Below are 25088 nucleotides of genomic sequence, written 5' to 3' on the forward strand. Positions count from 1 at the left end.
GCCTCCACTGACCAAAACAACAGCACGTGGTTACAGCAGCTACACCATGGAGAAGTGTAGGAGCTATTTGTCAGTTTTTTGATTTAAAGCTAAAATGTCACTTTTTGTTTATTAGTTGCACATAAGTATGTTTTCTTTTTTGTTATGTAGTTTTCAATATGCTAAGTTAAGTCTAATTTGCTTACTTTTTGTTTTATTTTACTTGGTTAGTCTTTTATTGCGCCCCTAGGGGATATAGGGGAGTAGCGCACATTGTCCAACACGCACCTGGGTGGGCTAATGGTTTTTTACCAGTCACGTCGGAGAGGCAGCAAGTCGGCCTTACATGAAATCTTGCTGTTTGCCGTCCAAATCTGGAAAATAAACCCTCTTTTTGAAACTTTAAGTTTGTTTGGACATTGCTCTCTTTTGAACGCTGCGTAAACCAAAAACCCAGGGTGCGTCTGAAGTGTTTATTTGAAGTTTTCTTATGTCGCAGTTTAAGTTTAAGTTTTTGTTGACAAATACTCACTACAGATAAGTTAAGGCTTATTTACAACTTTAGACATGTGAAACAAACGGCGATGGGCGCGGGGCAGGTGAAGACAGGCCTGTGTTTGTGGATTATAAAGTTTTTCCATCTGAAGCTGAGGACTGACCCAGAAGATCGAGTGCACAGTGAGTGTAGTGTTTTTATGCTTATTCTGTGGAGTAAAGTCAGCCCTTAATGTGCGGCTATTGCACTGACTTATCTGACATGAAGCGCGTGCGTTTGTTGATGTCGTTTGTTGATGCCGGTAACCAATCACTGCGCTCGCAGTGATTGGTTACCGGCATGGGGAAAAACAATAGTGAATGGGAACGGTAGGAACAGGCTGGGCACAGGTTTTATCACCTGGGTTACATCAAGCTCTATGTTTCAGTGACAAGGCAAAGCAGCCCAAGTCTCCCATGACCAAAAAGCAGCCGAAGCCCGTCCCAAAAACCAGGTCCACACCGCTCCAAGTCAACATGCAAGGTAAGAAAAGTTTGCTCAGGATGAACTTATCTGCCTTATCTAAAGAATAAGCATTTTTATTTTATCATATTAACATAATCATGGCCAAAAACATGAAGCTGATTTTCTGGCCGACAATGTACACTGCGTTCCAAATTATTACGCAAATTGGATTTTGTGTCAAAAAGGTAAAAAAAAAAACAATAATAATGAAACTCATGGATGGTATCGTGTCTTGGGGCTCTATGAATCACTGACATGAATCTCAGAGACCTGGGATGATTAGTTTTCAGGTTAAGCCCAGTTAAAGGAAAAACTACTGAAAAAGGGTGTTCCACTTTATTATGCAGATCATCATTTTCAAGCAATATGGGAAAGAAAAAGGATCTCTCTGCTGATGAAAAGCGTGAAATAGTTGAATGTCTTGGTCTAGGTATGAAAACCTTCGATATTTCATGAAAGATTAAGTGTAATCATCGTACTGATAAGAGATTTGTGGATGATTCAGAGCACACTCCGTTTTGTGCAGATAAAGGCACAATATGGACGTTTCTGCCAGACAAACACATCAGATTAGGAGAACAGATGCTACAAAGCAGCAGACAGGTATTTGAAGCTGCTGGTGCCTCTGGAGTCTCTGAACATCAAGGTGTCGGACCCTCCAGAGGCTGCAGTTGTGCATAAACCTTCTATCCGGCCTCCCCTAAACGGTTCATTGAAGCTGAAACAGAAACGGCTGCAGTGGCTCAGAAATACATGAGACTCATTTTCAAACAGTCGTGTTCACTGATGAGGCCGTGTGACCCTGGATGGTCAGATGGATGGAGGTGAATGACCACAATGTCCCAACAAGGCTGTGACGTCAGTAAGGAGGGGGCGGAGTCATGTTTTGGGCCAGAATCATGAGGAGAGAGCTGGTCGGCTCCATTAGGCCCTTTTAGGCTCCCTGACGGTGTGAAAATGACCTTTGAAAAATATGTGGAGTTTCTGACTGACCACTGTCTTCTATGCTACAAAAAGAAGAGCCGTGTTTTCCTGAACAAGATCCTCTTCATCATGACAACGCACCATGTCATACTGTAAAGAAAACCTCTGCATCACTGGCTGCTATGGGCATAAAAGGAGAGAAACTCATGATGTGGACCCCCTCCTCCCCTGACTTCAACCCTATTGAGAACATTTGGAGCCTCAACAAAAAAAACGTCTATGAGGGTGGGAGGCAGTTTTCATCCAAACAGCAGCTCTGGGAGGCTTTTCTAACATCCTGCAAAGAAATCCAAGCAGAAACTGTCCAAAAACTTACAATTTTAATGGATTTAAGAATTTTGAAGCTGCTATTATACAAGGGCTCCTATGGTAAAATATAACTTGACCTGTTAATATTTTTTTGATTAAAATAGCTTTTGATTTCAGTAAATATGACCTCCTAATGCTGCAAATACAACAAATGACCATTTTCAGTTAATTACAAGCTTTAAAATGTATTGAAATGATGAGTTGCATAATAACTTGGAACAGTGGATTTTGAGGTTTTTACTATATTTATTTTTGAAAAAAATACCGTTATCACTAGGACATTTTTTCCACCACATTTAAATGATCCTCTTCCAGTTAAAGACTTGAAAATGATGCTGACTCTCATTTGAGTTGACAATTTAGAAAATCTTAGAAAAATGTCATTTGCATAATAATTTGGAACGCAGTGTAAGTAACATAATACGTTATTATTATATTGGCAGCTTGTTACTTTATGTTGGAGCACATGTCTGTCTTCTATACATGATTCGGTTTGATGAGATGATCATGTAATAAGGCTCCACACACAGACAGAAACTCTGTTACAACTGAATATTTGACCAATGAACACAAAACAAAGGCTGTTGTGAAGCCGATCGTCCTCCAAGCACCACATCTGAGTAACGTGTTTGTGAACGATCGCACAATGTGATGATCTCCACGTGAAGTTGGTGGGGACAACCTTGCCATCCTTAAATATCGGTGTGGACATGTGTCCCCATGGTCCCCACACAACCCTACACCCATGCTTTCCCTCACGCACAGATCCAAGCACCCTCTGCTGGTGCTTCAGAGGAACTGCCTCTACTGTGCACAGATGGAACAAGGAACAGGAACCGATCTTCCACACTGAGCTCTGTTCTTACCTGAGCTTAGACGAGTTGATGTGTACCTGTCTGGTGTTTGTGTGTGCGCTCAGTCACACAAGACGACCAAAGATGTTGCTAGCATTTCCAGCAGCTAGCAACTCCAAACAGGGGTGAAGTTATAAGTGACCGAGCTCTTCCACGAGCACAAAGACCACACAGGTACGGATCAACTCGTCTAATCTCAGGTGAGAACATCTCAGTGTGGAAGAACTCCGGCCTGTTCCTGTAAGAGTGAGTCGAGTGCAGAGTCATGAGAATGAAAGAATCCATGTTCCACATTGAACTCTGCATCTAATCCTTCTTTGTCTCTCAGGTCTCAAATTAATGGACGATGTTATAAAGGCGTGTTGTGAAGTATCAGAGAGTGAAAAGTTGAAGGCAACACTAACAAATAGCAGGACAGCCTTCTATATTGGAGGAACCTGCACTGGTGTTGGAGGTTTACTGGGTGGACCAATAGGAGCTGCTGTTGGTGAGATTCAACTGTCCTAAATGATAAACTTTAATCATTATTTGTTTTGTATTGTAATATATGGCGTTGTGCTTGTGACACCCATAGCATTTGAAACTCTTCCGTCTAAAACCTCTTTGCTGTAACAGTTAAATAGACATAATACTGATGGAGGCTCTCAGCAGGTCTGCTGGTCCAGACTGACTGGAGTGTGCTTGTTACCAGGTGGAGCAGTTGGTGGCCTGGTGGGCTGGTGGATGACCGAGGGAAAGTTTGAACCGCTTCATAAGGTGCTGGCAGAGATGACCCGAGATCAGAAGAAGACACTGTGCCAACATGTAATGGCGACTGTTCTGAAGGGCGTGGTCTGGGATAGTACAACCCATCTGATCAAACAAGTGATGAATGACTCAACAATCAAGAAGCAGTTCACTGAAGCTATCAGATCATTTGCTACTACAGTTCTGAAGCGTCAGCTGGGTTAGTCAGAATCACCTTTACATTAAATACAAGATAATTAGTGATGTTTAACTGTACTGGAAGTGTTCATCTCAACTCACAAAGCACCACTTCACTACACAGTCACTCTGGTTAAATCTGTGATGTCAGAAGAATGTTCTGTATCAGGATCATATGTGAGTTTATTATGTCCATTTTACATCATTCAGTCATGGTGTTTGTTCTGTGCTTCAGTTAAATAATAATAAAATACTTATAACTTTTGCGTGACAAATAAATGTAAATCATTCATTGCTGTCATAAAACATGCCATAAAACCCGGTCACTCAGAGTCCGACGAGTATTTAAGATTAGATATTTAACATTTTATTGTCTTGTCTTTGCGCTGCCAATGCGGACATTTTGATGTCCTACATTTTATAATCTGATCTAATTTTATTTGGGGACAAAGTCACAAACAGCCCAGCACATCACCAGAACACCCACATCATAAATCCATGTTTATATGTCCAACATCCAAAAAACCAACAGGAGAGTTGTTAAAGCGCTGGTGTGTGTTTTAAACTTCCTGCTCAGGGCTGTAAATATATAAACTGCTGCACGGTCAGAAAACGGTCAGACATTAAAGTTGTTTTATTCCAGTTTTTACTCAGGCGTCATGTCAGCTCAGCAAAGTCTCTTAATTATGTCTGTTATTTTAAAAGATGATTTTCTTTTCCTTTGATTTAATTGATGTAAAAGTCTGATCAGATGGAAGTCTCCTCTGAGTATCTGCAGGTCTTTTAATAGTTTATGTTTGTTGTGAAAGACATATTGTAATAGAATATTTGTGGAATATTACGTTGTTGATTTGAATTTAAATCAGAGTTTCTCAAACTTTAAGTCTAAAGGTCTGAATGTATTTTGTTTTCCCTGCACTAAAACTGCAAACATTTAAATCATAGTTATAATATTGGATGTTCTCTGCTCCTTTTCATTCACACTGTAAAGGCGCTTCACTGTGATTGTATGAAATTAATAAAACTAATGAACTAAATAGAAATAATGTGAAATGCATTCATGAACATAAGCATTTACTCAACAGAGCATTTTAACATGAGCAAAAAATGCATAATATTGGAATTTATTAAAAGAAGAAATATAAATATAAATATATATATATATATATATATATATATATATATATATATATATATATTATATATATATATATATATATATATATATATTATATATATATATATATAAAAAAATATATATATATATCAAAGAAATGAGCTCCCTACTGCCACCTCCTGCTATGGAAGAGTATTACATGGTGACTCGGCCGATCACTGAGACTCCACAGCGGCGCTTCATTCACGGATAATAAATTATTTGTTAAAAAAAAAAAAGTTTTTAGGTCATCAAGGTGAAACTGGATAATGTTCCGGAGCACAGACATTATCTGACAGCGCACTGGTGTGCCGCGGCATATAGGTGGTGCTCATCAAAGCAGGTAATCACAGTGTACGTGTTAGAGCGCCCTCTGCTGATCAAATAAACCATCACCTTTAAGTCAAACCAAACAGTCACTTTTAACTGCAGTTTAGAGAGAAGTCCATCAGAGCACAGGGACTCTCTGAGTTTCACTTTGATATGGGCCTGTGGTTAAAACAGCTGGATCACCTCTGTTTGACTCACTCATGAGGCCCGAGCCCTGCCAGCCGCTCGGGCCTCATGAGTGTGTTTGTGTCAGTCGTGTGTTATATTCCTTCATTACTGAAGAAAGAAATACATTTGTGTCATTATTTTGTTACAGGTTAATCGCAGCATTGGTGGTGGGCGGGGCCGATGGCGCAGATGGACAGCCTCGCCTCTGTCAGGCTGCCTCAGGGCAGCTGTGGCTGGAGTGGCTGGAGTGAATGAAGAGAAAGCGCTCAAACCAAAGCATTAATATTATGGTTCTGATCCTGGAGCTGCAGAACTTTACTGTGTGAGCAACGTCAAACATAAAGTCAGAAAATCAGACGGACTCAAATATAACACCACAGTTATGTAGTGTTCATGAGTCTGAGCACAGAGTGTTCCACTACAGGTTTACTTAAATATATGGACTTTACTTCAAGTACCTCATGTTCTACTACAGGTTTACTTAAATATATGGACTTTACTTCAAGTACCTCATGTTCTACTACAGGTTTACTTAAATATATGGACTTTACTTCAAGTACCTCATGTTCTACTACAGGTTTACTTAAATATATGGACTTTACTTCAAGTACCTCATGTTCTACTACAGGTTTACTTAAATATATGACCTTTACTTCAAGTACCTCATGTTCTACTACAGGTTTACTGAAATATATGGACTTTACTTCAAGTACCTCATGTTCCACTACAGGTTTACTTAAATATATGGACTTTACTTCAAGTACCTCATGTTCTACTACAGGTTTACTGAAATATATGGACTTTACTTCAAGTACCTCATGTTCCACTACAGGTTTACTTAAATATATGGACTTTACTTCAAGTATACTTTAAAGTGCTCAGAAGTATTCTGAAAGTACGCGTTTACCTTTGTCTAACAAATAAAGTCTTAAAGGGACTAGATGCAGGTTGGTCATGTTATACTCACTGCTGCCGCCTCAGGTCATACGTGTAACTTCAGCTTCTATATTAAGCTCATGCATGACGGCACTTCAGACCCGAAGTAAAACTTTCTGAGTGCAGGATTTCAGAGGCAGATGTGGTGAACAGGTCTGAGCTCAGTCTACACATGAGGAACATGTGGGGGAGGGACATAGATGATTTTAGCATTTCTAAACTCCGTATAGTCCCTTTAATCACGCTCTGAAACAGGGACAAACCCAGGACGCGTTTCTGAGGATCAGAGGGAACTGAAGGCAGTTCCTCCAAAGACCTGCAGCTCAGGCTCAGGACGAACACCTGAGCCCCAGGACAATGAAAGACATTATGAAACACACGTAACCTTTAGCATCAGCTCAAACTTTAGACAAGATCAACTCTTTAATGTTGTTGAAACTATTGATGAACTGATGTTTCCACATGAACAGGATTAAAGAGCAGAGACTGTGAGACGAGTTTATGAGCCTGACTTTAGTCGACCTGAGAGTCTTAGTGACGCAGACTCTAATGTTCTGTTGATCTGTGACCCGTGAGCCACGTCCAGTCGTCAAAACATTCTCCTTAAACCAACAGGAAACTCCTGAGTCTGCACTTTCTCCTCCAATCACAGCGCGGCGTGGAGGGCCCTCGAGCTCGTCCAATCCCAGCGCGGCGTGGAGGGCCCTCGAGCTCGTCCAATCCCAGCGCGGCGTGGAGGGCCCTCGAGCTCGTCCAATCCCAGCGCGGCGTGGAGGGCCCTCGAGCTCGTCCAATCCCAGCGCGGCGTGGAGGGCCCTCGAGCTCGTCCAATCCCAGCGCGGCGTGGAGGGCCCTCGAGCTCGTCCAATCACAGCGCGGCGTGGAGGGCCCTCGAGCTCGTCCAATCACAGCGCGGCGTGGAGGGCCCTCGAGCTCGTCCAATCCCAGCGCGGCGCTCGGCCCTCGGTTCCGCTCTGGGACCTGTGGACTCAGGGTGACTCAGCGTTTCGAGTCTTTATAAAGAGTCCGGTCTCAGACTCAGACTCAGACTCAGCCATGGAGCGCAGACCCACCCTGGCCCCCACACGGGCCCCGACACGGGCCCCCACACGGGCCCTGATACCGGCCCTCACCTGGATCCTGCTCTGCGCCGCCCCCCTGTGGGCCCGCCCCTCAGGTAAGACTCCGCCCCTCAGGTAAGACTCCGCCCCTCAGGGAAGACCAGTGGTTCATAGGACGACAGTTCTCCGTGAGCATCTACAAAAGCCCCTCTAACCTGCGGAGTTCCCCAGGGCTCTGTTCGTGGCCCAGCTTTGTTCTCCCTGTATATGCTGCCGCTGGGCTCGATTTTTACAAAATATCACATTTCCTTTCATTGCTTTGCCGATGACGTCCAAATGTACTCCTCTTAAGTCAGAAAGCAGTTCTATGCAGTCTTTACAGAGCTGCCTCCAGGAAGCGAGAGACTGGCTGAAGATAAACTTCCTCAACCTAAATGAGAGCAAAACTGAACTTGTTTTGTTCGGCTGTACTGAGACCTTTGATCTGGGTGTTCCCTTCAGCTCCCATGTAAGAAATCTTGGAGTCATGATTGACGGCTCTTTTAAATTTGACAAACAAATCAGCTCTGTGGTAAAAACAAGCTTCTTTCAGCTTCGATTGATGCTAAAGTAAAACCACATCTGCCTTCGAACCAGCTGGAAACATGGCGGCTGCAGCGGCGGCTGACACTGTGATGGGAGGTCTTTAGAACGTTCCTGGCCGGGGTTGGAGACCAGTGCATTTTTTGTGTCATGATTCGTCTTTTGTTCCCTTGGTTGTGCATGTTTTCTTATCTCTGGTGTTTTATGCTGCCCCCCCACGATGTGTTTCCTTGTCCTTTGTCATTCGTCATTCATTAAATGACATCATTCATTAAAGCTGTGAAAATACCAAGAAAACTGAGACGAAAACAATGATGGAAATGTGACAAAATTTGACAAAAAAATTACAAAAATTGACAAAAAAATGACAAAAAAGTTACAAAAATGAGTTGAATCCCCAACAAAAAAATGATGGAAAAACAATGTGCTGACGTGAGGAAAAAGATCCTCTCGGTTCAGGCGGGGGTTAAGAGTTAACGATACAATCATCAGTTTTAAACTTCACACAAAAGAGTTTTTAAATCCATAACACAGCAGCTTTGTACAGCTGTTACAGATGTTTGTAGAATGACCCAGCAGAACACTTAGTAAGGACGAAGTGTGTTTAAAACAATTACTACGTCATTAATCTGACTGAATCACAGGTGTGACTGCAGCTCTTTCTGGTACAGGTTCCAATATGAATCTGGTGTTTCTGATTATTAAAGGGGGGGGTATTCTGCAAAAAGCTTTCCATCCTGTTATTCTGTCACTCCCTCATTAAAAACATGGCTGAAGTGTTGCCTTGGCACATTCACGTATTTCTGAGTAATCTGTAAAAACTCTGACGGCGGCCATTTTAGGGATAGGTTTGCCTGAGTCCTCCTAGGAACGCCCCCACCTCCTGGAGACGCCTCCGAGCTTTGGTCACCAGCCGAGTAACCGACCACTGCTCCTCAGCAGAACCCCCTCCCCACTGATGCCACAGACAGCGTGTGGAGGGGGCGTGTCTAAAGGCTCAGAGGTTCTTAAAGAGACAGAGGCCTATTTCAAGACATTCACTACAGCCATTTTGAGAGAGACATTTTATACAAGGCAGTTATTCTAATTTACTGCATTTACAGACCAACAGAAGGTTTGTCATCATTGTAGTGTGATATAGACTGGTGCTGTGGGACTGACAAAAGCAGAACACCCCCTCTTTAAAGCAGAACACCCCCTCTTTAAAGCAGAACACCCCCTCTTTAAAGCAGAACACGCCCTCTTTAAAGCAGAACACCCCCTCTTTAAAGCAGAACACCCCCTCTTTAAAGCAGAACACCCCCTCTTTAAAGCAGAACACCCCCTCTTTAAAGCAGAACACCCCCTCTTTAAAGCAGAACACCCCCTCTTTAAAGCAGAACACCCCCTCTTTAAAGCAGAACACCCCCTCTTTAACGTTCTGTTTGAAAGACACGAGTCCTCACGCCGTCCCCAGTCCCCAGAACACGTCAGGGTTCGGTTGGTTCAGAGGTTCGTCCGTTCCTTTGGATCTTCTGATCTTCTGGGACGTTCATAATGACCTGGTGTTCCTGCAGGATACCAGCTGGACCAGGCCGGTTCCTGTGAGAGTCGGAGAGAGTCCAGTCCTGGTCTTCACTGCACCATCGACGGACACTTCAGGTACTGCCCTCGAGCAACGCAGTGAGGATTAGATTTTGGCCAATTGTCCTTTTATCTCCACTCTTTGACTCTTTGACCTGTGTCTGTTTCAGTCCTGTCCAGTGTGGTGTCCCTGGTGTTCCTGCTGTTCCTGCTGTTCCTGCTGTTCCTGGTGTTGATGGTGTTGAGTGCTGGTGCGTTGACGCTGAGGGACTGGAGCTGAACGGGACACGAACTCGAGACTCTGCTCCTCACTGTGAGTTACTGCCTTAGAACCTTCAGTTCCTCCACCTCAGGTTTAAACTTTGGTTCTTTAGAGACACAAACACAGTCATCCACCACCAGCAGCAGATCCACGTGAGGCGTGGAGGAACCTCAGGAGGTTCTCTCTGTCCCTCAGACCTGTCCTGGGTCTCTCCTGTTTGTCTCCTTTTGTCTGAGTCTGGTTGTCTCCCTGAGGTTTGTCTCCATGTCTCCTCAGGTTTGTCTTGGTGTCTCCTCAGGTTTGTCTCCATGTCTCCCTGAGGTTTGTCTCCATGTCTCCTCAGGTTTGTCCCAGTGTCTCCTCAGGTTTGTCCCAGTGTCTCCTCAGGTTTGTCTTGATGTCTCCTCAGGTTTGTCTCCATGTCTCCCTCAGGTTTGTCTTGGTGTCTCCTCAGGTTTGTCTCCATGTCTCCCTGAGGTTTGTCTCCATGTCTCCTCAGGTCTGTCCCGGTGTGAGCTCCAGACGTCTTTGAGCTGCTCTTCGTCCGGACTCTTTGAGACGGTGCAGTGCGAGTCCAGCAGGGGGCAGTGCTGGTGCGTGGACTCAGACGGGATGGAGATCTACGGGACGAGGCAGAGAGGCCGGCCCGAGACCTGTAAGACACGCCTCCTCTGTCCATCTGTCCATCTGTCCTTCTGTCCTTCTGTCCTTCTGTCCTTCAGCCTTTCCTGCTACACGTGGACACCAAACCTGTCTGGTGGTGGAGGTCTTATCTTCATGGTGTCTTTGCTGCAGGTCCTGGTCCGTGTGACGTCGTCTCCCGTGGGCTGCTCCACTCTGGCCCCGCCCCCTCTGGCCCCGCCCCCTCTGGCCCCGCCCCTCCGCAGTGCGCAGACGACGGCTCCTTCCTCCCCGTCCAGTGCAAGTTCATCAACTCCACAGACGGAGGAGACCTGGACCTGACGTCGGCCTTCAGCAGGTGAGGAGTGAGGTCCTCCCTACACCGGGTCAGCAGGTGAGGAGTGAAGAGTGAGGTCCTCCCTACACCGGGTCAGCAGGTGAGGAGTGAGGTCCTCCCTACACTGGGTCAGCAGGTGAGGAGTGAGGTCCTCCCTACACTGGGTCAGCAGCTGAGGAGTGAGGAGTGAGATCCTCCCTACACTGGGTCAGCAGGTGAGGAGTGAGATCCTCCCTACACTGGGTCAGCAGGTGAGGAGTGAGGAGTGAGGTCCTCCCTACACTGGGTCAGCAGGTGAGGAGTGAGGAGTGAGGTCCTCCCTACACCGGGTCAGCAGGTGAGGAGTGAGGTCCTCCCTACACTGGGTCAGCAGGTGAGGAGTGAGGAGTGAGGTCCTCCCTACACCGGGTCAGCAGGTGAGGAGTGAGGTCCTCCCTACACTGGGTCAGCAGGTGAGGAGTGAGGAGTGAGGTCCTCCCTACACTGGGTCAGCAGGTGAGGTCCTCCCTACACCGGGTCAGCAGGTGAGGAGTGAGGTCCTCCCTCAGGCTCCAGGAGTGAAACCCTCTGAGACCCACCTCTGTCAGGCTGAATCCACCCTCTCTGGTGCAGGATGGAGCCTGGACCACAGGGCAGAGTCTGAGGGTTAATGTGACTCTCCTTCCTCCACAGTTTCCCTGAAGCGTTCCAGACCTTCTCCAGCTTCAGGACCACCTTCCCACAGGTTTCCGCGTATTGTTTCTGCTCAGACTCCAGAGGCCGAGAGCTCCCGCAGACGGGTGAGGACCTTCTGCACCGCCTGAACCTTCACCTCCACCTGAACCTTCACCACCTCCTGAACCTTTACCACCTCCTGAACCTTCACCACCTCCTGATCCTTCACCTCCTCCTGAACCTTCACCTCCTGAACCTTTACCTCCTCCTGAACCTTTACCTCCTCCTGAACCTTCTGCACCTCCTGAACCTCCTCCTTCCCTCCTCTCAATCTTCTCCAGACCTTTAACCTTGTGCCTCCTCTGGGTATATTTAGCTGAACATCTCCACCTCACAGTCGTAAACCTGTCCTTTTGCCTTGAGTCTTTGCATTTTCATTTCATATATCGGGTTTTATAACTAACCCTAACCTCCTCCTGCTCCTGGTCCTTGTTCTGACCTCCTGCTCCTCCTGGTCCAGGTCTGGAGCTGCTCCTGACTCAGGTCTACGACTCGGCTCTGACCGGAGTCCGCTCTGGACCGAGCTTCTCCGAGTCGAACATCTACAGAGTGTTGAAGAGGCGGCTCCTGGGCGTCCGGCTGGTCCTCAGCGGGAGCTTCAGCTGTGAGTGTTGAGGTTCTCCTCCTGCAGGGGCAGCACTGTGTCCTGTGTGAGGGTCTCCTCCAGCAGGGGGCAGCACTGTGTCCTGTGTGAGGGTCTCCTCCAGCAGCACTGTGTCCTGTGTGAGGTTCTCCTCCTGCAGGAGCAGCACTGTGTCCTGTGTGAGGTTCTCCTCCAGCAGGAGCAGCACTGTGTCCTGTGTGAGGGTCTCCTCCTGCAGGAGCAGCACTGTGTCCTGTGTGAGGTTCTCCTCCAGCAGGGGCAGCACTGTGTCCTGTGTGAGGTTCTCCTCCTGCAGGAGCAGCACTGTGTCCTGTGTGAGGTTCTCCTCCTGCAGGGGCAGCACTGTGTCCTGTGTGAGGTTCTCCTCCTGCAGGGGCAGTACTGTGTCCTGTGTGAGGGTCTCCTCCAGCAGGGGGCAGCACTGTGTCCTGTGTGAGGTTCTCCTCCAGCAGCACTGTGTCCTGTGTGAGGGTCTCCTCCAGCAGCACTGTGTCCTGTGTGAGGGTCTCCTCCAGCAGGGGCAGCACTGTGTCCTGTGTGAGGGTCTCCTCCAGCAGGGGCAGCACTGTGTCCTGTGTGAGGTTCTCCTCCAGCAGGAGGCAGCACTGTGTCCTGTGTGAGGTTCTCCTCCAGCAGGGGCAGCACTGTGTCCTGTGTGAGGGTCTCCTCCAGCAGGGGGCAGTACTGTGTCCTGTGTGAGGGTCTCCTCCAGCAGGGGCAGCACTGTGTCCTGTGTGAGGTTCTCCTCCAGCAGGGGCAGCACTGAGTCCTGTGTGAGGTTCTCCTCCAGCAGGGGCAGCACTGTGTCCTGTGTGAGGGTCTCCTCCAGCAGGAGGCAGCACTGTGTCCTGTGTGAGGTTCTCCTCCAGCAGGGGCAGCACTGTGTCCTGTGTGAGGGTCTCCTCCAGCAGGGGGCAGCACTGTGTCCTGTGTGAGGGTCTCCTCCTGCAGGAGCAGCACTGTGTCCTGTGTGAGGGTCTCCTCCAGCAGGGGCAGCACTGTGTCCTGTGTGAGGGTCTCCTCCTGCAGGAGCAGCACTGTGTCCTGTGTGAGGGTCTCCTCCAGCAGGGGCAGCACTGTGTCCTGTGTGAGGGTCTCCTCCAGCAGCACTGTGTCCTGTGTGAGGGTCTCCTCCAGCAGGGGCAGCACTGTGTCCTGTGTGAGGGTCTCCTCCAGCAGGGGCAGCACTGTGTCCTGTGTGAGGGTCTCCTCCAGCAGGGGCAGCACTGTGTCCTGTGTGAGGGTCTCCTCCTGCAGGGGCAGCACTGTGTCCTGTGTGAGGGTCTCCTCCAGCAGGGGCAGCACTGTGTCCTGTGTGAGGGTCTCCTCCAGCAGGGGCAGCACTGTGTCCTGTGTGAGGGTCTCCTCCAGCAGGGGCAGTACTGTGTCCTGTGTGAGGGTCTCCTCCTGCAGCACTGAGTCCTGTGTGAGGGTCTCCTCCTGCAGGGGCAGCACTGTGTCCTGTGTGAGGGTCTCCTCCTGCAGGGGCAGCACTGTGTCCTGTGTGAGGGTCTCCTCCTGCAGGAGCAGCACTGTGTCCTGTGTGAGGGTCTCCTCCTGCAGCACTGTGTCCTGTGTGAGGGTCTCCTCCAGCAGCACTGTGTCCTGTGTGAGGGTCTCCTCCAGCAGCACTGTGTCCTGTGTGAGGGTCTCCTCCAGCAGGGGCAGCACTGTGTCCTGTGTGAGGGTCTCCTCCAGCAGGGGCAGCACTGTGTCCTGTGTGAGGGTCTCCTCCAGCAGGGGCAGCACTGTGTCCTGTGTGAGGGTCTCCTCCAGCAGGGGGCAGTACTGAGTCCTAACACACTGACTCTTGTGTCTCAGGCCCGTCCCGCTGTGAGTCTGTCCCCGGAGCCTCCTGTGAAGCCGACGGGTCCTTCAGTCCCACTCAGTGCCTGCAGGGGGCGCTGTGCTGGTGTGTGGACCACGAGGGCCGAGAGGTCCCGGGCACTCGGGGCCCCAGGGCCTCAGTCAGCTGCGGTGAGTCAGAGGGTTAACCTTTAGTAACCTGGGTCTGGGGGGGGGGGGGGGGTTAGTTAACACTAACCATCAGTTAACCTGCACCACCTGGTGGGAACAAAGGGAAGGCGTGGTCTTTGTCGGCCATTTTAAACTCTCAGGCTGAACCAGGTGGAAACTAGTTTTTACTAACCCGAGTACCTTTACCAACCCGAGTACCTTTACCAACCCGAGTACCTTTACCAACCCGAGTACCTTTACTAACCCGAGTACCTTTACTAACCCGAGTACCTTTACCAACCCGAGTACCTTTACCAACCCGAGTACCTTTACTAACCCGAGTACCTTTACCAACCCGAGTACCTTTACCAACCCGAGTACCTTTACCAACCCGAGTACCTTTACCAACCCGAGTACCTTTACCAACCAGAGTACCTTTACCAACCCGAGTACCTTTACTAACCCGAGTACCTTTACCAACCCGAGTACCTTTACCAACCCGAGTACCTTTACCAACCCGAGTACCTTTACCAACCCGAGTACCTTTACCAACCCGAGTACCTTTACCAACCCGAGTACCTTTACCAACCCGAGTACCTTTACCAACCCGAGTACCTTTACTAACCCGAGTACCTTTACCAACCCGAGTACCTTTACTAACCCGAGTACCTTTACCAACCCGAGTACCTTTACTAACCCGAGTACCTTTACCAACCCGAGTACCTTTACCAACCCGAGTACCTTTACCAACCCGAGTACCTTTACCAACCCGAGTACCTTTACTAACCCGAGTACCTTTACCAACCCGAGTACCTTTACTAACCCGAGTACCTTTACCAACCCGAGTACCTTTACCAACCCGAGTACCTTTACCAACCCGAGTACCTTTACCAACCAGAGTACCTTTACCAACCCGAGTACCTTTACCAACCCGAGTACCTTTACCAACCCGAGTACCTTTACTAACCCGAGTACCTTTACTAACCCGAGTACCTTTACCAACCCGAGTACCTTTACTAACCCGAGTACCTTTACCAACCCGAGTACCTTTACCAACCCGAGTACCTTTACTAACCCGAGTACCTTTACCAACCCGAGTACCTTTACCAACCCGAGTACCTTTACTAACCCGAGTACCTTTACCAACCCGAGTACCTTTACTAACCCGAGTACCTTTACCAACCCGAGTACCTTTACTAACCCGAGTACCTTTACCAACCCGAGTACCTTTACCAACCCGAGTACCTTTACTAACCCGAGTACCTTTACCAACCCGAGTACCTTTACTAACCCGAGTACCTTTACCAACCCGAGTACCTTTACCAACCCGAGTACCTTTACCAACCCGAGTACCTTTACCAACCCGAGTACCTTTACCAACCCGAGTACCTATAAAAGGTAAAGGTACTCGGGTTACACTAGTTTGTTGTAGACTATTTGGTTATACACTAGGTAGTTGTAAACTAGTTATATGGAGACTGGTTAGTTGGAGACTAGTTAGTTGGAGACTGGTTAGTTGGAGACTGGTTGGAGACTGGTTAGTGGGAGACTGGTTAGTTGGAGACTGGTTAGTTGGAGACTGGTTAGTTGGAGACTGGTTAGTTGGAGACTAACTAGTCTAGCTTGGAGGCGTCTGACTGTTTCTGTTGTTTTCCAGGCTCGGGCTCGTCGTGTGTGTCCCAGCGCCGCTCTGCTCTGCTCAGACTCTTCTCTCCTGCTCTGTCCCCGCCCCCTCTGTCCCCGCCCCCTCTGTCCCCGCCCCCTCTGTCCCCGCCCCCTCTGTCCCCGCCCTCTCTGTCCCCGCCCCCTCTGTCCCCGCCCCCTCTGTCCCCGCCCCCTCTGTCCCCGCCCCCTCTGTCCCCGCCCTCTCTGTCCCCGCCCCCTCTGTCCCCGCCCCCTCTGTGCCCCGCCCTGCTCCGGACCCTGTCTGAGCTGGTCCCGGTTCAGACCGACCCTCAGACCCTGCTCCGGCCCGCGGTGCAGACGTTGGACGGCCTGTTTGAGAGCGTAGACTCCGCCCTCTCCGCGCTCTCCCGCTCGGCGCCGGAGCGTTTCCTGAAGAACCTGTTCGGGGGGCGGTTCCTGGCGGCGGTGGCCGACGGGAACTTTACGGGCGCCGCGGTGCTGAGGGGGGCGGAGCCTGGAGTCACTCGCACAAACGCGGAGCAAGCCAGGGTCCTGGAGCGCCTCCTGGAGGATCGGGGAGTCCAGGCGGCGCTGAAGGAGGCGCTGAGGGGGCGGGACCCACGGCTGTCCATCAAAGAGGTCAGAAACACTTCGGGGGGGGAGGGGGGGGGCAGAGGGGGCGGGACCCACGGCTGTCCATCAAAGAGGTCAGAAACACTTCAGGGGGGGAGGGGGGGTCATCGGCTCAGAGGGATCCTGTATAATTATGTGGCTCTGGTTCTTTGACTCATGTCTCTCCTCTGTGGCTCTGCGGTGTTGCCTCATGTCTCTCCTCATGTCTCTCCTCATGTCTCTCCTCTCTCTCCTCAGGCGTTGGCTCCTCTGCTCTCCTCCTGCTCCTCCTCAGACCTCATGTCTCTCCTCTGTGGCTCTCCTCATGTCTCTCCTCATGTCTCTCCTCATGTCTCTCCTCTCTCTCCTCAGGCGTTGGCTCCTCTGCTCTCCTCCTGCTCCTCCTGCTCCTCCTGCTCCTCCTGCTCCTCCTGCTCCTCCTGCTCCTCAGACCTGAGTCTCTCCTCTGTGGCTCTGCTGTGTTGCCTCATGTCTCTCCTCTCTCTCCTCAGGCGTTGGCTCCTCTGCTCTCCTCCTGCTCCTCAGACCTCATGTCTCTCCTCATGTCTCTCCTCATGTCTCTCCTCTGTGGCTCTGCGGTGTTGCCTCATGTCTCTCCTCTGTCTCCTCAGGCGTTGGCTCCTCTGCTCTCCTCCTGCTCCTCAGACCTCAGGTTCTCCTCAGACCTGAGTCTCTCCTCTGTCTCTCCTCTGTGGCTCTCCTCATGTCTCTCCTCTCTCTCCTCAGGCGTTGGCTCCTCTGCTCTCCTCCTGCTCCTCCTCAGACCTCAGGTTCTCCTCAGACCTGAGTCTCTCCTCTGTGGCTCTGCGGTGTTGCCTCATGTCTCTCCTCATGTCTCTCCTCAGGCGTTGGCTCCTCTGCTCTCCTCCTCCTCCTGCTCCTCAGACCTCAGTCTCTCCTCTGTGGCTCTGCGGTGTTGCCTCATGTCTCTCCTCTCTCTCCTCAGGCGTTGGCTCCTCTGCTCTCCTCCTGCTCCTCCTCAGACCTCAGGTTCTCCTCAGGCCTCATGTCTCTCCTCTGTGGCTCTGCAGTGTTGCCTCATGTCTCTCCTCTGTGGCTCTGCGGTGTTGCCTCATGTCTCTCCTCTCTCTCCTCAGGCGTTGGCTCCTCTGCTCTCCTCCTGCTCCTCCTCAGACCTCAGGTTCTCCTCAGACCTCAGGTTCTCCTCAGACCTCAGGTTCTCCTCAGACTTCGTCCCTCGCTGCGCCTCCTCCGGGCTCTTCTCCTCGGTGCAGTGCCTCGGGGAGTCGTGCTGGTGCGCTGAGCCGGACGGTCGAGAGGTGGAGGGCAGCCGGAGGCGGGGCCGGCCCTCTCGATGCCCCTCCCCCTGTGAGCGTCAGAGGAGCGCCGCGCTCAGACTGAAGGGGGCGCTGTCTGCGGGAGCAGAACTACACGTCCCAGCATGCTCGGCGGACGGACACTTCCTGCCTCTGCAGTGTGTGGGCGGAGCCTGTTTCTGTGTGGATGAAGAGGGGAGGAGCACGGCCGACAGCGCCCCCCACTGTGAGGATCAGGCATTACACCAGAACACAATAACACACAATACACATACAACACAACACAATGTAGAGCTGAGGGCAAACATCTACAAACATCTGCATCTACAAACATCTGCATCTGCAAACATCTGCATCTACAAACATCTGCATTTACAAACATCTGCATCTACAAACATCTGCATCTACAAACATCTGCATCTGCAAACATCTGCATTTACAAACATCTGCAAACATCTGCATTTACAAACATCTACATCTACAAACATCTGCATCTACAAACATCTGCATCTACAAACATCTGCATTTACAAACATCTGCATCTACAAACATCTACAAACATCTGCATTTACAGTGGTTTGTTGCTCATGAGAGTCCTCGTGATCATGACTCCTGGGCTTCCATTTGAATTTCTGGATATTTGTGGCTCAGACCACAAATACATTTGACCAGAGTCGATCCCGACTCAGGCAGAACTCAGAGTTCTCTGAAGTGAATCTAAACTCATCACATCTGATTATTGGTAATCTGATTACTCAGTTACTCAGTTACTCAGTTACTCAGTTACTCAGTTACTCAGTTACTCTGATTACTCAGTTACTCTGATATCGGATTAGAACATGTGTGATCGTCGTTGACATGGCAGATAAACGGATCATTGTGAAAAGGTTTTCACCTCTGTGTGTTTGTGTGGCAGGTCCCCAGGGGGCGCCGTCTCTCCCTGTTGCTCCGTCAGGTGAGACTCTGGTGTTTCGCTCACAGATTTGTGACGGAGCGTGTTCTTAGCGTGTTCTTAACGTGTTCTTAGCGTGTTCTTAACGTGTTCTTAGCGTGTTCTTAGCGTGTTCTTAGCGTGTTCTTAGCGTGTTCTTAGCGTGTTCTTAACGTGTTCTTAGCGTGTTCTTAACGTGTTCTTAGCGTGTTCTTAGTGTGTTCTTAGCGTGTTCTTAACGTGTTCTTAGCGTGTTCTTAACGTGTTCTTAGCGTGTTCTTAGTGTGTTCTTAGCGTGTTCTTAACGTGTTCTTAGCGTGTTCTTAACGTGTTCTTAGCGTGTTCTTAGCGTGTTCTTAGCGTGTTCTTAACGTGTTCTTAGCGTGTTCTTAGCGTGTTCTTAGCGTGTTCTTAGTGTGTTCTTAGCGTGTTCTTAACGTGTTCTTAGCGTGTTCTTAGCGTGTTCTTAACGTGTTCTTAGCGTGTTCTTAGCGTGTTCTTAGCGTGTTCTTAACGTGTTCTTAGCGTGTTCTTAACGTGTTCTTAGCGTGTTCTTAGCGTGTTCTTAGCGTGTTCTTAACGTGTGCTGATTCCAGGTCCGTGTGCCGCGGTGTTGGCCGAAGTCTCCGCCTTCAAACAGGACGTGATGTCACTGGCGTCGCTCTCTAACTCCTCCCACTTCCCCCTGGGCCTCGGCTTCCTATTGGCCAAAGGCGTCCGCTTCACCACCGAGATCGGCCAATCAGAGCCTCCGCTGCTGCAGCTGCTCGGAGACAACACGGCGACGGCGCTGCGATTGGCCGCCGCGTCAGGTCAGAGCAAACACTAAACACTAACAACTAACCCTAACCATAACCATAACTAACCCTAACCATAACTAACCCTAACCATAACTAACCCTAACCATAACTAAACTAAACTAACTCAGCCTGAACAAACGAGCTGCTTCAGAGGTTCTGAGTAAAGTTATCAGTGAGAACATGTGGTGGACCTCACTGTGGAGAAACATCTGGTCCTGAGGGGTTTCTGTAGGAGAAACATCTGGTCCTGAGCAGTTTCTGTTGTTGTTCCAGTGTATGAACAGCTGGTGGCGCCGCACAAGCAGAGCTTTAAGACCTTCAGTCCTCAGTGCGACGCCCACGGACACTGGATCCCCGCCCAGTGTGACCTCAGCACAGGTAAGCCCCGCCCCTGCACTCTCTTGACATGAGGGGGTGTTGTCATGGTGACGTGACCTCTGACCCTCTGTCGCCCCCTGCAGGTCAGTGCTGGTGCGTGGACGACGGCGGGCGCTTCGTTCCTGGATCTCTGACCAACCGCCGAGCGCCGCGATGTGAGGAAACACTTTTACTTCATCACAAAAACAGATTCTTTCAGTTACAAAGAAATGATCTGAGAAGATCTGAGGAACAGTGTGGATTCAAACAAACACTGAAGATCTCCTGGATCACAGTAGATCATCTCATCCAGGAAGTACAAATATCCAGAACTATAAGAACATATTATTACTATTATTGTTGATATTGTTCCGACATAAACACATGGATTTCATGAATAACTGATGAGCTTCGTCTGAGAGAGTTTAACGTCTGTGAAGTGAAAACGTTTCTGTGACGACGTCGTGAAGCTCAAGGAGAAAAAGTCACAAATGCAGAGAAGTGATCAGAGCAAAAGAATCTGATTAAAACATAATTAATCATTAATTCAGTGAAAACGAATTCTCTAAAAGAAAAAACGGTTCCTAAAACAGCGTCGGTCGTGTAAATGCACTCAGCAAAAACAAGAACTAACAACTTCCTGACTAATCTACAATAACGTTGTAAAGTAAGTTTAAAGTTATTCGTCCTTATTCAGGGTTTCCTTGTGTCATTAAAGGGACTATACGGAGTTTACAAATGTTAAAATGATGTATGTTCCTCCCCCACATGTTCCTCTGTGTCCTCATGTGTAGACTGAGCTCAGACCTGTTCATCAAACTGCCTCTGAAATCCTGCACTGTCACTCAGAAAGAAGTCATGCACCAGCTTAATATAGAAGCTGCAGTTACACGTCTGACCTGAGGTGGCAGCAGTGAGTATAACATGACCAACTTGCATCTAGTCCCTTTAAAGGCATTCATTGAACTGTGTCTAAAGTCGGGCCTTGGAAAAAAGATGAGATTCTGTCTCTGAAACTCAAACAAAGAAAACTCTCCAAACACATCCCCGTCTGTAGGGTCAAAGGTCGCCCACAGGTCACCCAGAGGTCACCCAGAGGTGGCCCAGAGGTGGCCCAGAGGTCACCCAGAGGTGGCCCAGAGGTGGCCCAGAGGTCACCCAGAGGTGGCCCAGAGGTGGCCCAGAGGTCACCCAGAGGTGGCCCAGAGGTCACCCAGAGGTCACCCACAGGTCACCCAGAGGTCACCCAGAGGTCACCTGCTTGTCTGTTTGCAGGTGCGAGTCGCTGTGAGCGAGCCCGCGCTCAGACGCTGCTCTCTGATTGGCTGAGAGGTCCGGTGTCCGCCCCCTACAGGCCGCAGTGTGAACAGGTGAGTCAAAGCTCTGTAATAAACTCTAGATCGGACCTGACGCCATCTTGTGATCGGACCGCTGAGGCTAATGCTAGTGCTAATGCTAAAGCTAACGGGACACAGTTTGGTGTCAGCTCAGGTCGACTCTTTTATAAACCTTTAAAGGGTCGTTTCTTCAGAACTTTTCAGTTTCTGTGAGTGTGTCCCAGAGTTACAGAGTCTGATCTGTGATGAGAGTCAAATATGTAAATGATCCGCTGTTTCCGAAGCAAACGTCGGGTAAATTACAGAAACTGTCTTCACTTTATTATTACTGCTCCACTTTGTGCGTCTGCAGGACGGCCGCTTCTCTCCACTGCAGACAGAGGGCGCTACAGCCGTGTGCGTGAACCCCGACACTGGAGAGAGACTGCAGGAGCCCACAGCGCCCCCTGGAGGACAGCCCACATGTACGCTTTGTTTATTCTGGTTTAAGACGTTATTAGAGGCGTGTCCACTCGTGTCCTACATTATACTATTGACTCTAGTGACGAGGGTGGACACAGTGGACTGTAGTGACGAGGGTGGACACAGTGGACTATAGTGACGAGGGTGGACACAGTGGACTATAGTGACGAGGGTGGACACAGTGGACTATAGTGACGAGGGTGGACACAGTGGACTACAGATAGTTTTCCATTGACGTCACACTCCCGCACAGTTCCATACGGCGCCATCTTGTGTGTCTGGGGTCTAATTGTTTGTGTTTTACGGATCATTGATAATATGGTGAAGAAATAGTGCTCACACCTGTGTTGTGTGGGGCTGATCCCGACACCACGAAGAGAAAATGTCTCAATATCCCTAAAGTAATTCATCACTAAGGAACAGAAACATAAAAACCTTCGTACGAGAGATTTAAACTATGGCGCCGACCGCTCGTCCCGGGTGTCGGGTCTGACTTTACGGGGCAGCCTGTGCTTATTCCGCTGTGTCTGAGTCTCATGTCTTGGTTTTGCCAGGGTCTGTCATTCTTTTATCTGACAGATAAAAGAGAAAAAGTGTCATCAAACAGATTTGACAGCGGGGCTAGCTGCTTGCATGAAATAAAGCAAGTCTACGATGAGCTCATAGTAGACTTTCTTTATTTCATGCCGCTGCCAAACGCAAACCAGGTACAGTTAGCAGCTAGCAGAGAGATGAGACTCGGACAAATCACGGAGGAACCACAGGCCGTGTGAGACTTGGCGAGAGCGCGAGGCGGCCGGGGAAGAGCGTGAGTCGGTCGCTGTTACTCTCTTGGTTCATCAGGAGGTAAACACAGCACAGATTGGCGCTGATACACGTTATAAATACAGCCATTCCTCATTGTTTAACAGCTCACATGACGGCTGTGTGTTTGGTTCAATGGACAAGTTTAAGTGCACGCTCTGGCCTACCATGATTATGTTAGCCGACCCATCACATGGCTCATTGTGAGTGAAAAAAACACATTAGCGACTACAGAACAGCCGTCATAGACACAATTATTCATTAAATGTGCATGCGAGTCGTGCATAAACATTGTCGAACGCCACACAAAATGGCGGCGCAGAGGATCATGGGAACGGAAAACCATCTATTGTGTGGGCTGATGTAGTGACGAGGGTGGACAGACTCTGGGTTTAACTCCTGCTTTGTTCAGGTCCTGGACCGTCCAGTCAGTGTGAGTCTGTGCCCGGGACAGCGCCCTCTGGCTGTGAGCGTGAGTACTGCTGCTGCTTTGCTTCATGAAGACGCTCCTCCTCGACTCTGACCTCTCTGGACCTGCTCTCCTTCAGGTCCTCGGTGCCGTGTCCCAGATGTTTCCCATGGGGCTTTGCGGTGCGGCCCGGTCGCCGACGGTAACCAGCGCTGTGACCTCGTCTGTTCCCACGGTTACCACAATGCACTTCCTGTCGACCGCTTCCTGTGCGACGTCCAGACGAAGTCCTGGAGCGGAACCGAACCCAGTCCACGGGCCTGTCAGAGTGAGTCACGCATATTAATGAGGCCGCATACTAATGAGGCCGCATACTAATGAGGATGCATACTAATGAGGATGCATACTAATGAGGCCGCATACTAATGAGGCCGCATACTAATGAGGATGCATACTAATGAGGCCGCATACTAATGAGGCCGCATACTAATGAGGCCGCATACTAATGAGGCCGCATACTAATGAGGCCGCATACTAATGAGGCCGCATACTAATTAGGCCGCATACTAGTGAGGCCGCATACTAATGAGGCCGCATACTAATGAGGCCGCATACTAGTGAGGCCGCATACTAATGAGGCCGCATACTAATGAGGCCGCATACTAGTGAGGCTGTGTATTAGCCCTTTGTGGCTCCTTTACTCTCCTTTACTTGTAAATATTCTGCCTGATTATCCCTTTTGGGGGCTTTTTCAGCCCCATTCACTTCATTATAGATATATTATATAAATATGTTTCTAAAATCATACATTCTACATTATCTGAAGTTTCTTCTGATCGGAGCAGAAAACGTGTGATTTTTATAGTTCAAACTGAAATTAGGCCAAATCAAAAGGAATAAATGGTAAAAAGTGGAATAAAATGCCCCGACAGAACCCAAGGGTCTCAACATCAGAGACTCTGACTGTCTCATCTCAGTCCTGGTCCTGGTCCTGGTCTGACTCTCTCTGTCTCAGTCCCTCAGCCTTTGCAGACCTGGTCCTGGTCTCAATCCCAGACCTGGTCCTGGTCCCAGTCCTGGTCCTGGTCCCAGTCCTGGTCTCAGTCCTGGTCCTGGTCTCAGTCCCGGTCCTGGTCCTGGTCCTGGTCTGACGCTCTCTCTCTCAGTCCCTCAGCCTCTGCAGACCTGGTCCTGGTCCCAGTCCTGGTCCTGGTCTCAGTCCTGGTCTCAGTCCTGGTCCTGGTCCTGGTCTCAGTCCTGGTCCTGGTCTCAGTCCTGGTCTCAGTCCTGGTCCTGGTCCTGGTCCTGGTCCTGGTCTCAGTCCTGGTCCTGGTCTGACTCTCTCTCTCTCTCTCAGTCCCTCAGCCTCTGCAGACCTGGTCCTGGTCCCAGTCCTGGTCCTGGTCCCAGTCCTGGTCTCAGTCCTGGTCCTGGTCCCAGTCCTGGTCTGACTCTCTCTCTCTCTCAGTCCCTCAGCCTCTGCAGACCTGGTCCTGGTCTCAGTCCTGGTCCTGGTCTCAGTCCTGGTCTTGGTCCTGGTCTCAGTCCTGCTCCTGGTCTCAGTCCTGGTCCTGGTCTCAGTCCTGGTCTTGGTCCTGGTCTCAGTCCTGGTCCTGGTCTGACTCTCTCTCTCTCTCTCAGTCCCTCAGCCTCTGCAGACCTGGTCCTGGTCTCAGTCCTGGTCCTGGTCCCAGTCCTGGTCTGACTCTCTCTCTCTCTCAGTCCCTCAGCCTCTGCAGACCTGGTCCTGGTCCCAGTCCTGGTCCTGGTCTCAGTCCTGGTCCTGGTCTCAGTCCTGGTCCTGGTCTGACTCTCTCTCTCTCTCAGTCCCTCAGCCTCTTCAGACCTGGTCCTGGTCCCAGTCCTGGTCCTGGTTCCAGTCCTGCTCTGACTCTGGTTCTGTGGCGTCGCTGCTGCTGCCGGCTCTGTCCAGCAGGGGGCTCTGTGCTGCTCAGGTCTGTATTTATCTGTAAAGCTCCTTCACTTCCTTTAACTCGAGAACTCAGGACTGGGATAGTGTTTTGTTGGTTATATTAAGTGTGTGGTTTTCCTCAGGCACCGGTCTCTGCCTCTCCACTCTCTCTCTCTGATAGTGTTTTGTTGGTTATATTA

The 25088-nt window shown here is 49.7% G+C and overlaps 1 protein-coding gene across 1 annotated transcript in view; it reads left to right on the top strand.

The window, feature by feature from the left end:
* Positions 1–814: 814 nt before the first annotated feature.
* tg (thyroglobulin) overlaps positions 815–25088 on the top strand; it is a gene marked incomplete at both ends in the record, with an annotated part of 70234 nt that continues 45960 nt past the window's right edge. The window contains 22 exons of the mRNA XM_079569533.1: positions 815–843; positions 903–997; positions 3818–3967; positions 7293–7817; positions 9840–9924; positions 10017–10159; positions 10608–10763; positions 10904–11087; positions 11739–11845; positions 12241–12384; positions 14206–14361; positions 15998–16673; positions 17777–18102; positions 18793–18831; positions 19404–19619; positions 19881–19985; positions 20069–20140; positions 21240–21334; positions 21654–21765; positions 22980–23039; positions 23116–23304; positions 24804–24931. Coding sequence (XP_079425659.1) covers positions 815–843; positions 903–997; positions 3818–3967; positions 7293–7817; positions 9840–9924; positions 10017–10159; positions 10608–10763; positions 10904–11087; positions 11739–11845; positions 12241–12384; positions 14206–14361; positions 15998–16673; positions 17777–18102; positions 18793–18831; positions 19404–19619; positions 19881–19985; positions 20069–20140; positions 21240–21334; positions 21654–21765; positions 22980–23039; positions 23116–23304; positions 24804–24931 — 3792 coding nt within the window. The remainder of the gene's footprint in view (positions 844–902; positions 998–3817; positions 3968–7292; positions 7818–9839; positions 9925–10016; positions 10160–10607; positions 10764–10903; positions 11088–11738; positions 11846–12240; positions 12385–14205; positions 14362–15997; positions 16674–17776; positions 18103–18792; positions 18832–19403; positions 19620–19880; positions 19986–20068; positions 20141–21239; positions 21335–21653; positions 21766–22979; positions 23040–23115; positions 23305–24803; positions 24932–25088) is intronic.

The sequence above is a fragment of the Gobius niger genome (genome assembly GCF_951799975.1).
Source record: "Gobius niger genome assembly, chromosome: 13".
In the NCBI taxonomy this organism is placed as follows: Eukaryota; Metazoa; Chordata; class Actinopteri; order Gobiiformes; family Gobiidae; genus Gobius; species Gobius niger.